General features: G+C 39.2%; 1 protein-coding gene and 1 pseudogene across 2 annotated transcripts; both read left to right on the top strand.

Annotated features, from left to right (window-relative positions):
• Positions 1-747: 747 nt before the first annotated feature.
• LOC114557470 (complement C1r-A subcomponent) lies at positions 748-7,868 on the top strand. The gene is made up of 13 exons (XM_028580943.1): positions 748-948; positions 1,320-1,533; positions 2,622-2,805; positions 2,892-3,032; positions 3,515-3,720; positions 3,822-3,969; positions 4,122-4,240; positions 4,355-4,433; positions 4,578-4,712; positions 5,686-5,760; positions 5,895-6,100; positions 6,812-7,026; positions 7,223-7,868. Exons 1-13 carry the CDS (start codon positions 845-847, stop codon positions 7,587-7,589), a joined length of 2,193 nt encoding a protein of 730 aa, XP_028436744.1. The 5' UTR covers positions 748-844; the 3' UTR covers positions 7,590-7,868.
• A 1,569-nt stretch (positions 7,869-9,437) lies between these two features.
• LOC114557326 (complement C1r-A subcomponent-like) lies at positions 9,438-13,865 on the top strand (annotated as a pseudogene). The gene is made up of 11 exons (XR_003692791.1): positions 9,438-9,466; positions 9,638-9,851; positions 10,732-10,909; positions 11,312-11,452; positions 11,644-11,849; positions 11,963-12,110; positions 12,214-12,527; positions 12,639-12,710; positions 12,804-13,006; positions 13,089-13,303; positions 13,499-13,865. The product of XR_003692791.1 is annotated as a complement C1r-A subcomponent-like (transcript).
• The last annotated feature ends 676 nt before the right edge of the window (positions 13,866-14,541 follow it).

The following is a 14,541-nucleotide window of genomic DNA, read 5'->3' on the forward strand; positions in this document are numbered from 1 at the left end:
GATAATTTACACATTTGCTTTTCACACTGCACTCAAAATCAATATAAATATTTAAATAATATTGTTCTAAGTTTTAAAACGATGCAAAACAATTCAGCTGGAACAGCTGTCTTAATGAATATGTGTGGACTAAAAACATATAGCCATGTTTACACCAACAGCCTGGAAGATCTGTGCATGAGAAATGTTCATTGATAACCACAAACCAAATTCCATGTTTCATTTTCATTTCATTCAGAGCAATATTAACAATAACAGAATATGCAAGGGATGCCAAAAGCTTAAAAGGCTTATCAAGGGTCTTCCCAAGTTTTGCTGAAAAACAAATAAATAAAATAAACTAACTAAAAACCATTTCAAATATAACTTATACAGTACGTTTCAAAACATACTCAAACAACAATGTAATTTTCTCTGTGCTTAAATATGTGACAAGCAACAATCAACTGATTCAATAATCTGCTTCACCTAATGTTTTGATACCCAAATGTTTCACCAACACATCGGTTTCGGTGTTTGAGGATGCTGAAAAAAGTCTAATAGCCCCCTCTAGTGATAGAATGAGGTTTATGGGTGAAGGAGCCAGATTTGGAAATATATATGGTCCTAAGAGTTAAAAACATCAGTTTTTATGTTCTAAGTTATTCTCAATATATAATTAAAAAAAAGACGAGTTTGCAAGATCTTGCTAATTCTCCATTTTAGAGAAATTATTTCCAGCATCGATCCTGTTTTTTCTTTCACAAGTCAAGCGCTCATTTGATTTTGCCAAGACAAACAAGGCATATTCCTGGCATTAACGCAGTGAGTTGCTAAACTCTTGAAACAACAGACTTTTTGACTAATGTTTCACTTGAATGTGAGACATTTGCTCCTGCAACAGCGGATCAGTTCTCTCACGGATATAGCATTTAATCCAGAGATGGGGTGGACTTCCTGTATCATCTTGTAAGTTTGAATGGGATTTTTAACTGACTTGTATGTTGTGCTTAAGTAGTTTTTGTCATGAATTTCTAGCTTGATTACAAAATATGTAATGTGTATACTTGCTATAATTGTGGAGATGCCTCTTATATCGTTGTGTGTTATCTTCTGTACAACCAATATTACAGATGAGCAGTGATTTATAGGTTGACTGAGTGATCCGTCTCTCCATATACCATATATAAAGCCAAAGCCTCAACAATATTATATGGTTGTAACAGTTGTGTTGATTGTGTCACCGCGTGTTTGTTCTTTTTCTGTTTGCATCAACTTTGGACTATCAACTCAGATGACCACAAACTGATAAACAGATCGAACTCCCTTCCCCTTTCCAGGTTACTGTATGTGTCAGTGTGTGAGTCCTGGCCGCTTCCTGACACAGAGCCTCTAATGCATGGGGTGGTCCAGTCCCCCCAGTATCCTCAGCCTTACCCTCCCAACCTGCAGGAGCAGTGGGACCTCAGTGTGCCAGAGGGCTACCAGATCCGACTCACCTTCACACACTTGGACATTGAAGCGTCTGCTGGCTGCTATTACGACGCCCTCACAGTCAGAACCATATTTGAACACACATGAAATCATAAACAAAAGACCAGTGTTGTTGTGTTTGAGTTCTTCAAAGTGTGACTTGAGTGCCAGTTTTGACATCCTGACTCAGACTTGAATATTGATGACTTTACCTAGAATACTTTACCAACTACGTACATACATCTCCATGTTTTGCTGTTATTGCCAAAATATGCTTTGGTATATCTCAGTATAACTAACTGCATGATGGGTATTGCAAAAGACCTCTGTTTTTCTCCTTGCAGTGGTCTCCCCTTGATAGTAATCTCACAAAGACGCATTATTTTCGGGGGCTTTTTTGGAGGTTTTCTCTTGCTTGGCCATCAGTGGCTCTGATGGGGATTACCAAGTCTTTACAACAAAATCATACCCAGTCTTCATGGACAAAATAGCTAATTTCCCATTTGGTGGTGTCATATAGGTAATTGAACCACTTTTTATTTGGCCCCAAATCTGCTCCGGTTGATCTATGAGGACTATGGTTAACTGCTCCTCAGATCTCTGCAAGGTAAATCAGACAGCTAACTAGACTATCTGTCCAATCTGAGTTTTCTGTTGCATGACTAAAACAACTTTTGAACGTAAACATGTTCCACCATAACAAGTTCCTTCCTGAGGCTATGTACACTGTGGGTACTGTCATTGGTCAGCTATTTAGGCTGACATTCTCCTCCCCTTCTGCTATCTACATGTATTTTGCCAGGGCACAAACAATGCTGAAAGATGCTCCAAAAAAACCTCCATGGAGCTGAGGGGAAATGCAGAGTCAGGGGATACTTTTCTGTAAGATTGTCAACACGAGCAATCCTTTCATATTATTCATTGCAATTTCATCGATTGTTAATATGAACGTATTGATTATAGCAGCCTTAAGTAATGAGTAGGACTTGAAAATCTGACTTGGACTCAAATTCAAACATAGAAGACTTGGGATGTGACAGTGGCTCAAGGTTTAGTGACTCAATTGCAACAATGCAATAGATTCTGCATGGTGTAATACAGCACATCCTTTTTACAGCACATTGTCCTTATCATGATATATATATTTTATCCCTTTTATAATCCTACAGGTTCTCTATGATACAAAGATCCTGGGGAAGTTTTGTGGTCATGAGAACTCGGCTGATGGGAATCACCCAGGCAACCAGCCCATCTTGTCTCCAGGCAACAGACTCACCCTCATGTTCCAGTCAGACGACAACAACCCAGAGCGCCACCAGAATGTGGGCTTTTCTGCTCAGTACCAGGCAATAGGTATCACTTCTCCATCTTCTTTCACTTCACTCGTCCACGACTGAACCACCTCCCACTAACTTATCGTGTCTGTCTCTCATTATCAGACATGGATGAGTGTTCTGCGCCAGAACCTGAAGATGGCTCAGGTCCACTGTGCTCTCAGATCTGCCTCAACACCCTTGGCTCATACCTCTGCTCCTGTCACCACGGCTATGAGCTTCGCCCAGACCAGCGCAGCTGTGTGTGTGAGTATTGTACAGATACACACTTGTCACGAATGAACGTATTACGGATGTGAAGCAGAGGGAGAACAATGCTCAGTCAAACTGTTGTCACTCAATTTTTAACTACTTTGACTCAACCCAACGTCTTTTTCAGTCAGGGATACTGTTGTCGAGGAACGGACAATTTTTGACAAATTGTTATACAATTAGATTAAGCAGAAAAGGCTTTGCTCTTTGTGGACACTCTCAAAGAATCTGAGCAGCAACAAAATCCGCTAGAACCAATCCATGCTTAACAAACACATTCATGAACATTATATTTTAGTAAATTTAGCAATGTGAAAAAACCGGATGTGGCAGCAAACGACGTACACCTGTATGAATATGATTGGATGTTAGCTGGTAGCTACCGGTAAGCAGCTGATGAATGAGCCACTGATGGTGAAGCATGAATGAGGCACCTGATTGAATTTAACCTGAATGTGGCTTTTCTGTTTTCCCAGTATCCTGTGGCGGAGGTATATTTGATGAGACAGAGGGACATCTGTTCAGTCCAGGATACCCTAACCCCCCACATCATGCTGTGTCATGTCAGTACATTATTTTTGTAGAATCTGGCTTCACTGTCGTTCTTAACTTCACTGACAACTTCCACATCGAGAGCATGGACACTGAGCAAGGTCCAAACTGTCTCCATCACTGGTTGCAGGTAATAACAAGCAGCTATATTTTTATAACTGGAAATTAAACGGAGCACTAAACAGATATGATATACAATAAATGAGCTGTGCACTACTCCTTTCTCGAAAGGTGACCACGTCAGACAGAGAGCCCATGAAGCTGTGTGGTGGAAAGAGTCCAGGTCTGATAGACACAAACTCCAACACTGTCAGACTGGACTACCAAACTGATGATGAAGGCCTGAGCAAAGGCTGGAGCCTGGACTACAGCACATACAGTGAGGGAGAGAGGAATGAGAGTGGAAATAAGCCGATGAGCAATTAAACTGCAATTGATTGTCAAAATATCTCTGATTGCAAGGTAACTATATATATATATATATATATATGTAGTTGATGTTACATGTCGGCTTGTCTGTGGTGTTTCCAGGAGTGAAGTGTCCATTGCCCGGTAATGTGGCTAAAGGCAGGGTCACTCCTACCTTGACTGAATATTTCTACAGAGACTACATCTATGTGCGCTGTGACCAAGGATACAAGCTGATGATGGTTAGATAAAACTTCTAATTTTTAACTGTAATAGAGGCAACTTTATTTGTCATTGTGTGCGATATAAAAAAATATTGGCTGATGTTTTATCAGTTCCACTCTTTTCTCTGTCAGGATGGTCAGGAGGTCGAGGGTTTCACTACCATGTGCCAAAGCAATGGACAGTGGCATCTCCCTCTACCAGAATGCCACAGTATGCTACCTTTAAGCTTAGACAAAACATCGATTTGAAAATGAATGGAAACTATATTGTGATTCAACCACACATTATGTATTCATATAATTTCCTGTTTCTTTTGCCAGTAATCAATATGTCCCTGTTTTTCTTCTTCTGCAGTAATTGATTGTGGAGAACCTGAACCTTTGCTGAATGGAGGGCTGACCTTCCTGTCTGGCTTTCAGAATCAGTACCGTTCTGTTGTTCAGTATCACTGTAATGCACCATTTTACTCTCTCCTTGGGGGCATTAATGGTGAGATATTAACATATAGTATTCTATGATGTAATATTTTTTTGATTTTTTCAAATTTCCCACCAGCCATTGGTTTCTATAAGCAGACTCTTGAAGTGCTCATATTATGCTCATTTTTGAGGTTCATAGTTGTATTTAGAGGTCAGAATAGGTTTACACGGTTTAATTTTCAAAAAAACACCATATTTTTGTTGTACTGCACATTGCTGCAGCTCCTCTTTTCACCCTGTGTGTTGAGCTCTCTGTTTTAGCTACAGAGTGAGGCATCTCACTTCTGTTCCATCTTTGTTGGGTGTCCCACATGTGCAGTAGCTAGGTAAGCACTGCTAGCTAGACAGAAGCAGAATATGAGGGCGTGCCACGCTAGCAGCTAGGCAAGCATTATAACGTGTGTTACAAAGTGACGAGTGTCACGGAAGTAAAGGCTGGACTACAATAGAGCTGTTTGGAGCAGTTTGTGAACAGTGTTTTCTGCTGGAGATGGTAAGTCCTATTACATGCACAAAAAAGATATGTAACACAATAAAGGAAAGGGAAAAAGCAAAAAAGCATAATATGAGCACTTTAAAACTTACATGAAAAAGTACAGTATTGCAATTACAATTTTCATCTTCACTCAAGCTTATGCGTGGCAAAGTCACTGGACGCCACAATCTTCTGAACATAGCCATACTGAGAAATACAGAGAGTTGTGTGGAGCTGATAGTCTTAATTAGATTTGTAGCAATTCATTTGGCAATGGCTTGAATGTAACGGACGTTCAATAATATCACGTTTCGCACTAAAGCTTTAACACCAAGCTGTATAATGTTTCACTGCCCTCCAAGCATCACTAATGGGTGTGTACAGTACAAAGGTGTAACCTTCTCTGTTACACCTGTAACCACACGTAACAGTGATGTCACGGTGTAGTGACACACCCTGGACTACACTTCTACATCGCTGACTGATTTTTCTTCTCTGTGCTCTGCAGTTGTCTTCACCTGTGAAGCCGACAGAAAGTGGAGGTCCAACAGTGATATTGTTGTCAGTCCAACATGCATACCAGGTATTGCTTTTCATTTTTACAATAAAACCCTGGGAAATCTTATCTAGATCTAAATCTACAGTAGAATGTTTTCTTTAATTGGAAGTATACATGTGTGAAACTTTGAAATACATATACATTTATATCCCATCCAGTCTGTGGTCAGCCAACAAAACTCATCTCTGCCTATCAGAGGATCATTGGAGGCAGTGACGCTCCAGATGATACCATCCCCTGGCAAGTGCTACTGAATATAGATGGGGCCAGAGGGGGAGGCATGGTGATAGGAGACAGCTGGATTATGACTGCAGCTCATAACGTAATGAGTAAAGGAAATCAAGTATCAAAAGAGACTGTGCGGGTAAGTGTTTTATTATAGGTGTTACCTGCGTGCCCATTGCCTCCATATTTTTGACTTGAATTCCATTGCAAAATGCTGCAAACCACACCCTTTGTGACCTTAATGGTCCATTAGAGCAGGAGACATTTTTGCCTAAAACTGCTGCCACCAACTCTGTTATATTGTAAGCTTGGTCAAATTGTTTTACCATCACGTTGCATGTTTTAGTGGATTTTTCTGTTTCATGAATTTCTACCTTGAAAATAAATTGCAGTATATATGAATACAGTACTTGTGTGGAACTACACTATAACACTGTTAATGAACCATTTTCTAAGGTTATCTATAAGTGATACATTTCTCAAAGTACCATATAAAATAGAACATCTTTATTGTCATCGTACAACGAGATTGTAACCTTTGTATCAATGCTGTAAAAATAAATGCGGTATAAATAGGGTAATAGTAGCCTACAAATAAGTAAAAATGGCAATAAAGTGACAGTAAGTAATAACTGTATAGAAAGGAATCAGTAAACCCCCATTGTAGAAAGGGTTTACTGATTCCTTTCTATAAACATTAATCAGCAGTATTGAAATAGTGAAAATAGGTATAGAAAAAAGTAACAGTATGTGGTTGCAAAAGTTAAAAATAATTGTGTCTTATCTGCTCGCCCATTGCCTCAATTTTTTTGAATTGATATTTATTTACTCCTATGCTGTTGATTTGCAGATGTATATGGGAATTACTGATGTTAAAACCCAGTTGGTCTCTCCTGTGTATGCTGCCTCAATCCACATTCATCCTGAATACAACAACCCCAATAATGTAGACTTTAACCATGACATTGCCTTGATCAAAATGCAAGACGTGATCACATTCAACTCATCCATCATGCCAATATGTTTGCCAGCAGACGGTGCTACATACGTCACTGGCGTGATGGGGTAAAGAAACAACTTTCATTTCATGATGCTATATAATCTGTTGTATATGATATTATTTATTTTCTTCATTTTTAGTTTTGCAAAGTAATTTTACCTTGCATTTATATCTTCTTTTTTCCCTTGTTGTGCTAACATGTGAAAGTTGACCAGCTTCTATACAGTGCACCATAAAGGTTTATTTTGCATTATTTTTCAGACTGGTGTCAGGGTTTGGCATTACAGAAAGTGCCGGGAGACAGGTTTTAACAAGTAAAATGAATTATGTGCAATTACCTGTGGTGGACCAGGAGACATGCAGTAAATCAATTACTTCATTGAAGACGACAAGGGACAATGTTCCAAGTCTGTCAAACAACATGTTCTGTGCTGGAGTCCCTGAAGGTGGGCAGGACTCCTGCCAGGGTGACAGTGGAGGCCCCTACGCCCTAAGAGACGACGGAAGGTTCTGGGCTGCTGGGATTGTCAGCTGGGGGGTTGACTGTGGAAAGCAGGGAACATATGGAGTCTATACCAGAGTCACCAACTACATGGAGTGGATCAACAAGACTATGCAGGAGAACTGAAATTAGAAGTAAAAAAACATTTATAATAACATAAAAAAGAGAAGTGATTTTGGCCTAATTAGTTTTTTTTTGCAATGTTAATGCAAATTTTGGCACAAAAAATGCTATACATTAAAATAATGTTCCAGAGGACTGTACAATGATGAAGTGCACCGTGATTAGAACCATTTTTAAAAATTGAAATTACTGAATGAATGTCATACTAATTGTAAAGTCATTGCATTGCATTTAAAACTCTCAAAGCATTATTTTAATAAAGTAACATAATACAGACTTAAATGTGCCTTGTTATGCATGTATCTCATATTAGTCACATATCTTGTCTCTGGTAAAGATTATAACCAGATTAGTGTCCACTCTTACCACTCTTACTCCATTTTACCAACTTGGTATTTGTTGGTCACTATTGCCACTATTGTTGTTAATTATAATATATGTCTACTATATACTGTAAGTACTTGTTACTTCCTCGCTCTTCATGAACAGTAGGCTCTACTTTCATTGCCTAGTTTGGGTCTTTACTGTACTGTGCACTGTGCTAATACTCTGGAACGTTTGACTGTACACTAACTCAATTTTACTTGTCATTCTTCTAGTTCTTCTAGAGTCTTTTGAGCCATTATCTGACCTGTATCTGACTTTTTTCACAATCTACAAATCATCACAGTGATTCCTATTGTGTATCATTCTGGTCATCCTATATTATATACAAAAAACCTGCGTGCAGACATAGCTGTAGACTATAAAACTTTTTTAGTTGTTAAAGATTATGCAAAATAGTGTAGGTGTGTAGATGTGTATATAAATTTAAACACAAATGACTGAAATAAGCAACTTAAGCAGATTCAGATGAGTGTCTAATACATACAGCCACAGATCCGATGGTACGACCACAAAGTCTATCACCAATCTTTACCATGAGTTGTTCAGGTACCAAGTACACTTATGAATCACCCTATGCTCGAACATGGTGTTAGTTATGGCCAATTCAAAGGCGGTATCCTTTCTAGGACCCCGCTCAGAGTCTCCATGAAGGTCAGGTACTCTAAACAGCCTTCCTCTTAGCAACTTGTGGCAACATAGAGATGACCCTCTCATTCTTCAGGGACACTTCAGCAGCACTCAGACAGAGCTTCTTAGTATTCCCACACCCACCTGACACCTCTCTGTGGGCAGTGGCTCCATATCGTTCTTTCAGGCTGTGTCCCACTGAGCCCCATGAGTCATGCTTGCCGGCGAGCTTCCCTTCTAGGTCCAGCTCCACTATGGGGGACAATAGTTTAACGTTCAGCGTTATTGTGTGTTATTGTAGCCACAGTGGCTACTGCTCAGGATAAGTTACATAGTCTCACTTAAACTGACTTTAAACGGAACTGTTTTCGTCAGTGAGGGCCTCTTTATGATTAGTACAATGTTAAATTTATGATATGGCATAATTAAAAATAAATGCCATTATTTTGTGCTATATGCACTGGTCTCATATTCTGGAACATTTGACTGAACACAAACTGTGTCTTCAATTGGTTAATCAGAGTTCTTTAGTCATTATTGTCCCTGTTATTTTGCAAATCATACATTTTTTTTTGCCAAGACAAACAAATCCTGGAGGTTAAATTCCATCGCAAAATACTACTAACCACAGTCGTCGGACACTAACAGTCCATTAGAGCAGAAGACATTTCTCCTGCAGAAAACTGCAGTCACACAGAGATAAACGTATTGCAGACATGGGATGGACCTACTGTTTTTTATGGTAAGCTTGGTCAAATTGTTTTACCTTCACGTTGCATGTTGGAGTGTATTTTAGTTTCATGAATTTCTATCTTGAAAACAAATTGCAGTATACACATGTGTGGAACTACACTACAGCACTATCTGTGAGCAGTATTTGTTTGATTATGTGATACATTTCCTAAAAGTACCATATAGAAAACTAAATAATATTATGTGGTTGCAAAAGTAAAAAATGTTTCCTCATTTTCTGTTAGCATCAACTTTGAACTTGGACCGACCTTAGTGCCAACTTTCTCTGTTTTGCACAATTTCAGGTTTCTCTGTTTGTCAGTGAGTTTTTGCTGGCAGCTGTCCAACTCTGGGTCTACAATACATGGAGAGGTCCAGTCCCCTCTGTATCCCCGGCCTTACCTTCCCAACCTGCTGAGGCAATGGGACGTCTGGGTTCCCGAGGGCTACGTGATCCAGCTGTCCATAACACACCTGGATATTAAAGCTTCCTCAGGCTGCTACCAAGACTCTTTGACGGTCAGAGTCATATTAAAAACCTAATATTATACACTATTCAAAACAACATAATAGTGCTTTTGCACTCAAATCCAGAATCCAAATTTTAGTCTAATATTTATTACCTCACTTTGACAAGTTATTGATGACCTGCACAAATTGAGTTCTTGAATTGGAGCCAGGGATTCCATCAGTTTTTTTTTCATCAACTACAAATCATTGCAGGGTAATTCTTATTGTGTATCAGTCTGGTCATCCTAATTGATTTACAGTAACATGAGAGAATGGCAATTATTGGAACTCAAAGTGGCTGTTTGGAATTGTTGAGGAATTTCGGCGCTTATATTCGCAATCTCCCCAAACCTCGGTGTTTGCTTTGGTGACAACTGTTGCCAATCAAGCCCGAAAGGCCTCCTACATCAGCTAGAAAGCTTTCTTCACAGACTGGTATTCACCAGTGGGTTCTAAGGCCGCTGCCATGACAAGCACCGACGACCTTCTGACCACAATTCAGCAGCCACCTTTACAATAGAAGCTTTGAACATGGCACACTAGGATTCCATGTACGAAATTCGTCTGGAGGTGGAAGTTAAGACTTTGTGTCAGGGGTCTCAGTTAGATGTTCCCAATTACTCTCACTTCATGTTTCGGTTTACCAAGTCTATCTGACAGCCTATCCTGCCATCGTCTGTTATCACCAGTGACTTGGTGGCTAATTCGAACCAACTTATGTATATTTTGCAGTACAAGGCACATTACCGAGTCACTTTGCTGACTGACTCTTATCCATGTGTGATACTGTAACATTAGTTAAGCATTTAAACTGAAGGCCAAGCCTGAGCGTTTGTCAGGGAGTGCCTTGTCATAAACTGTGGTCTGTTTTACTCTTTACACTTTTCAGGTTCTCTATGATCAAAATGTCTTGGGGAAGTTTTGTGGCCAGGAAAATTCAACTGATCACCCAGGCAAAGAGCCGATCCTTTCTCAAGGCAACAAACTGACTCTCATATTCCAAACAAGTGACTTCAATACAAAACTCCAACAGCACATTGGCTTCTCTGCTACCTACAAGGCAATAGGTACAGCTTTTCTGGTCACTCCATATTCTCTCCAGTGTGTTATGTGCTTCAACCTTCAAGAGAAAATTCACCTTAAAAATACAAGTAACATGGTGCTTTTAGTCGGTACGATTAATATCAACAAACCTATGTATTTCTTTAAGCTCGAAATAAGAGCATCATAACATTCAAGAATCAATCAGTGAATTCACCATGACTGCTGTTATTGTGTCCTAAGATTTGTTCAATCGTTAAGCAGCTCCAAGATTTGTCACTTATGTGATGTTATAATAATCTTGATGTGAACTCCTTTAAATTCATAAATTGAAAATAAGCCAAATAACAATATCATTTTACATAAATAACTTAGGTTACATTACACTTTAGTTTAGGTTCTCCCTTTACTGACCTTCTCATTATCAGACTTGGATGAGTGTTCCCAACCAGACCCTGGAGATGACTCAGGTCCACTCTGCTCTCACATCTGTGTAAACACCCCTGGTTCTTACCGCTGCTCCTGTCACCATGGTTACAAACTTCATTTAGACCAACACACATGTTTGAGTGAGTATCGTATAGTGTATTCACGCATCTTTGTATGTAACCTTTATGTGTGTCATCCTGTGAAGCTCAGTAGCTACAGTATGGCATTAATGCTGCTGAGTCAGTATAAAAAACAAATCTTCATTTTGAGATGAACTCCTCAATCTCTTCTTCTTACTACAATAATTCTTGCCTTTGCCCCTTGTTTTTAGTGTCCTGTGGTGGTTGTATATTTGACAAGAATAAGGGACATCTGGCCAGTCCGAGATACCCTCACCCCTCACCACCTTTGCTGTCCTGCTTATACATCATCACCGTGGAGCCCAGCTTAACTGTGACTCTCAACTTCACTGACAGCTTCCACATAGATAGCATGGACACTGAACAAGGTCCCAGCTGTGTACGTCACTGGCTGCAGGTATTGGCAACAGGCTTCCTTGTAACAAATGACAATAAAATTAGGGCTATTCTGATATACCTCCATTTATGTAAAAACACTTTTTACATACTTTTTACTTCCTCCCCTCGTAGGTGTCCATACCAGACAGAGAGCCCATGAAGCTGTGTGGTGGAAAGAGTCCAGGCCTGATAGCTACAAACTCCAACACTGTCAGACTGGACTACCACACTGATGATGAAGGCCTGAGTCGTGGCTGGAGCCTGGACTACAGTACATACAGTGAGGGACAAATGGAGTGAGAGATGTTTTTTTGTTTGGTCAACAGTAACAATCAAGCACAATCACATATCTGATTAATGTTTGGTTATCATGTCCTTTCCAGAAGTCAAATGTCCATTTCAGGAGCATGTGTCCAAACACTGTGTATCCTGTCTAAACTAAATATTTTTACAGTGTTTACATCTATGTAACCTGTGACCAAGGATACAAGATGACGATGGTTTGATGTTTTTTCTTTAACTGGCAAAATATGAATATATCCCTGTTTTTGTTCTTCTGCAGAAATTGATTGTGGAGAACCTGAACCTTTGCTGAATGGAGGGGTGATCTTCCTGTCTGGCTTTCAGTATCAGTACCGTTCTGTTATTCAGTATCACTGTAATGAACCATTTTACACTCTCCCTGGTGGCATTAATGGTGAGATATTTATATATTTTATAATTAATATTTATAATTAATAAAAATGTACATTTTTGATTTAGCTTAACTAAAACTATATTGTCTTATCTTGTTCCCTCTGGTCTTCAGTTACTTTCACCTGTGAAGCAGACAGAAAGTGGAGATCCAACCACAACGATGTAACTCCAACATGTATACCTGGTATTACAACTCTGTGATATCTAATCCAGGATGCTTGAATTTAAACATTAAGTCTGTGTATGTGTGAACCTAATTTATATCCGTCTCATCCAGTCTGTGGCAAGCCCACAAAACTCATCTCTGCCTATCAGAGGATCATTGGAGGCAGTGACGCTCCAGATGATACCATCCCCTGGCAAGTGCTAATGAATATAGATGGGGCCAGAGGGGGAGGCATGGTGATAGGAGACCGCTGGATTATGACTGCAGCTAACGTAATGAGTAAAGGAAATCAAGTATCAAAAGAGACTGTGCGAGTAAGTATTCTACCACAGGTGTTATCTGTGTGTTTTTGAACACTATTTGATATTTATTTCCTCCTATGCTGTTGATTTGCAGATGTATATGGGACTTACTGATTTGAAAACCCAGTTAGTCTCTCCTGTGTATGCTGCCTCAATCCACATTCATCCTGAATACAACAACCCCAATAATGTAGACTTTAACCATGACATTGCCTTGATCAAACTGCAAGACGTGATCACATTCAACTCATCCATCATGCCAATATGTTTGCCAGCAGAGGGTGCCACATACGTCACTGGCGTGATGGGGTAAATAAACAACTTTCATTTCATCATGCTATATAATCTGTTTTATATTATATTATTTATTTTCTTCATTTTTAGTTTTGCAAAGTCATTTTACCTTGCATTTGTATCTTCTTTTTTCCCTGCTGTGCTAACATGTGAAAGTTGACCAGCTTCTATACAGTGCACCATAAAGGTCTCTTTTGCATTTTTTTTCAGACTGGTGTCAGGGTTTGGCATTACAGAAAGGGCCGGGAGACAGGTTTTAACAAGTAAGATGAATTATGTGCAATTACCTGTGGTGGATAAGGAGACATGCAGTAAATCAATCACTTCGTTGAAGAAGACAAGGGACAATGTTCCAAGTCTGTCAAACAACATGTTCTGTGCTGGAGTCCCTGAAGGTGGGCAGGACTCCTGCCAGGGTGACAGTGGAGGCCCCTACGCCCTAAGAGACGACGGAAGGTTCTGGGCTGCTGGGATTGTCAGCTGGGGGGTTGACTGTGGAAAGCAGGGAACATATGGAGTCTATACCAGAGTCACCAACTACATGGAGTGGATCAACAAGACTATGCAGGAGAACTGAAATTTTAAGTAAAAACATTTACAATAACATAAAGAGATTTTTGTTTTAAATAGTCTTTCCACAATTTTAATGTATATGTTGTCACAAAAAAGCTATAAAGCTATAAATAAAGATAATTTTCCAGTGCAAGGTACAATGATGAAGTGCAATCATGATTAGATCCATTTCTAAACTTCCTAAAATTACTGAATGAATTTCTAATTCTTAGTCTTTACTAATTGTAAAGTCATAGCATTGCATTTAAAACTCTCAAAGCAATTTTAATAAAGTGACAATACAGACTTAACCCTTGTGTTGTCCTTGGGTCAAATTTGACCCATTTTCAAAGTTTTTTATATCCAAAATATGTTTTTTTTTCAACCAAGTTGCCCAAAAATAATTTGGATGCATGGATGTACATTGTATGGAAGCGATACAAAATTCTTCGCAGGTAAAATTAATGGTCACTTCCATTGGATTTGGGGTGTTTTATTCAATTTTATTGCATTTGAAAAAAAATAGTCTCCTGACTAAACTTAGGCATAAATTGTGGTTCACGCAACATCCTCTGGTCTTAACTATTAGTCAACATAATTCCTAATTTTTGCTAGGTATAATGTCATTTAAAGCAACACTATGTAACTTTTCCCACTTTGGTCTCCCTACAGGTTGTCTCATTGGAACTACAGCTGCAGCT

The sequence above is a fragment of the Perca flavescens genome, chromosome 6, assembly GCF_004354835.1.
Source record: "Perca flavescens isolate YP-PL-M2 chromosome 6, PFLA_1.0, whole genome shotgun sequence".
In the NCBI taxonomy this organism is placed as follows: Eukaryota; Metazoa; Chordata; class Actinopteri; order Perciformes; family Percidae; genus Perca; species Perca flavescens.

Coding starts and splice junctions, on each gene's coding strand:
- LOC114557470 (XM_028580943.1), top strand. CDS start 845: ATGTTTCACTTGAATGTGAGACATTTGCTCCTGCAACAGCGGATCAGT. Junction 3,033..3,514: donor AGACCAGCGCAGCTGTGTGT/GTGAGTATTGTA, acceptor CTGTTTTCCCAG/TATCCTGTGGCGGAGGTATA. Junction 4,713..5,685: donor TCTCCTTGGGGGCATTAATG/GTGAGATATTAA, acceptor TGTGCTCTGCAG/TTGTCTTCACCTGTGAAGCC.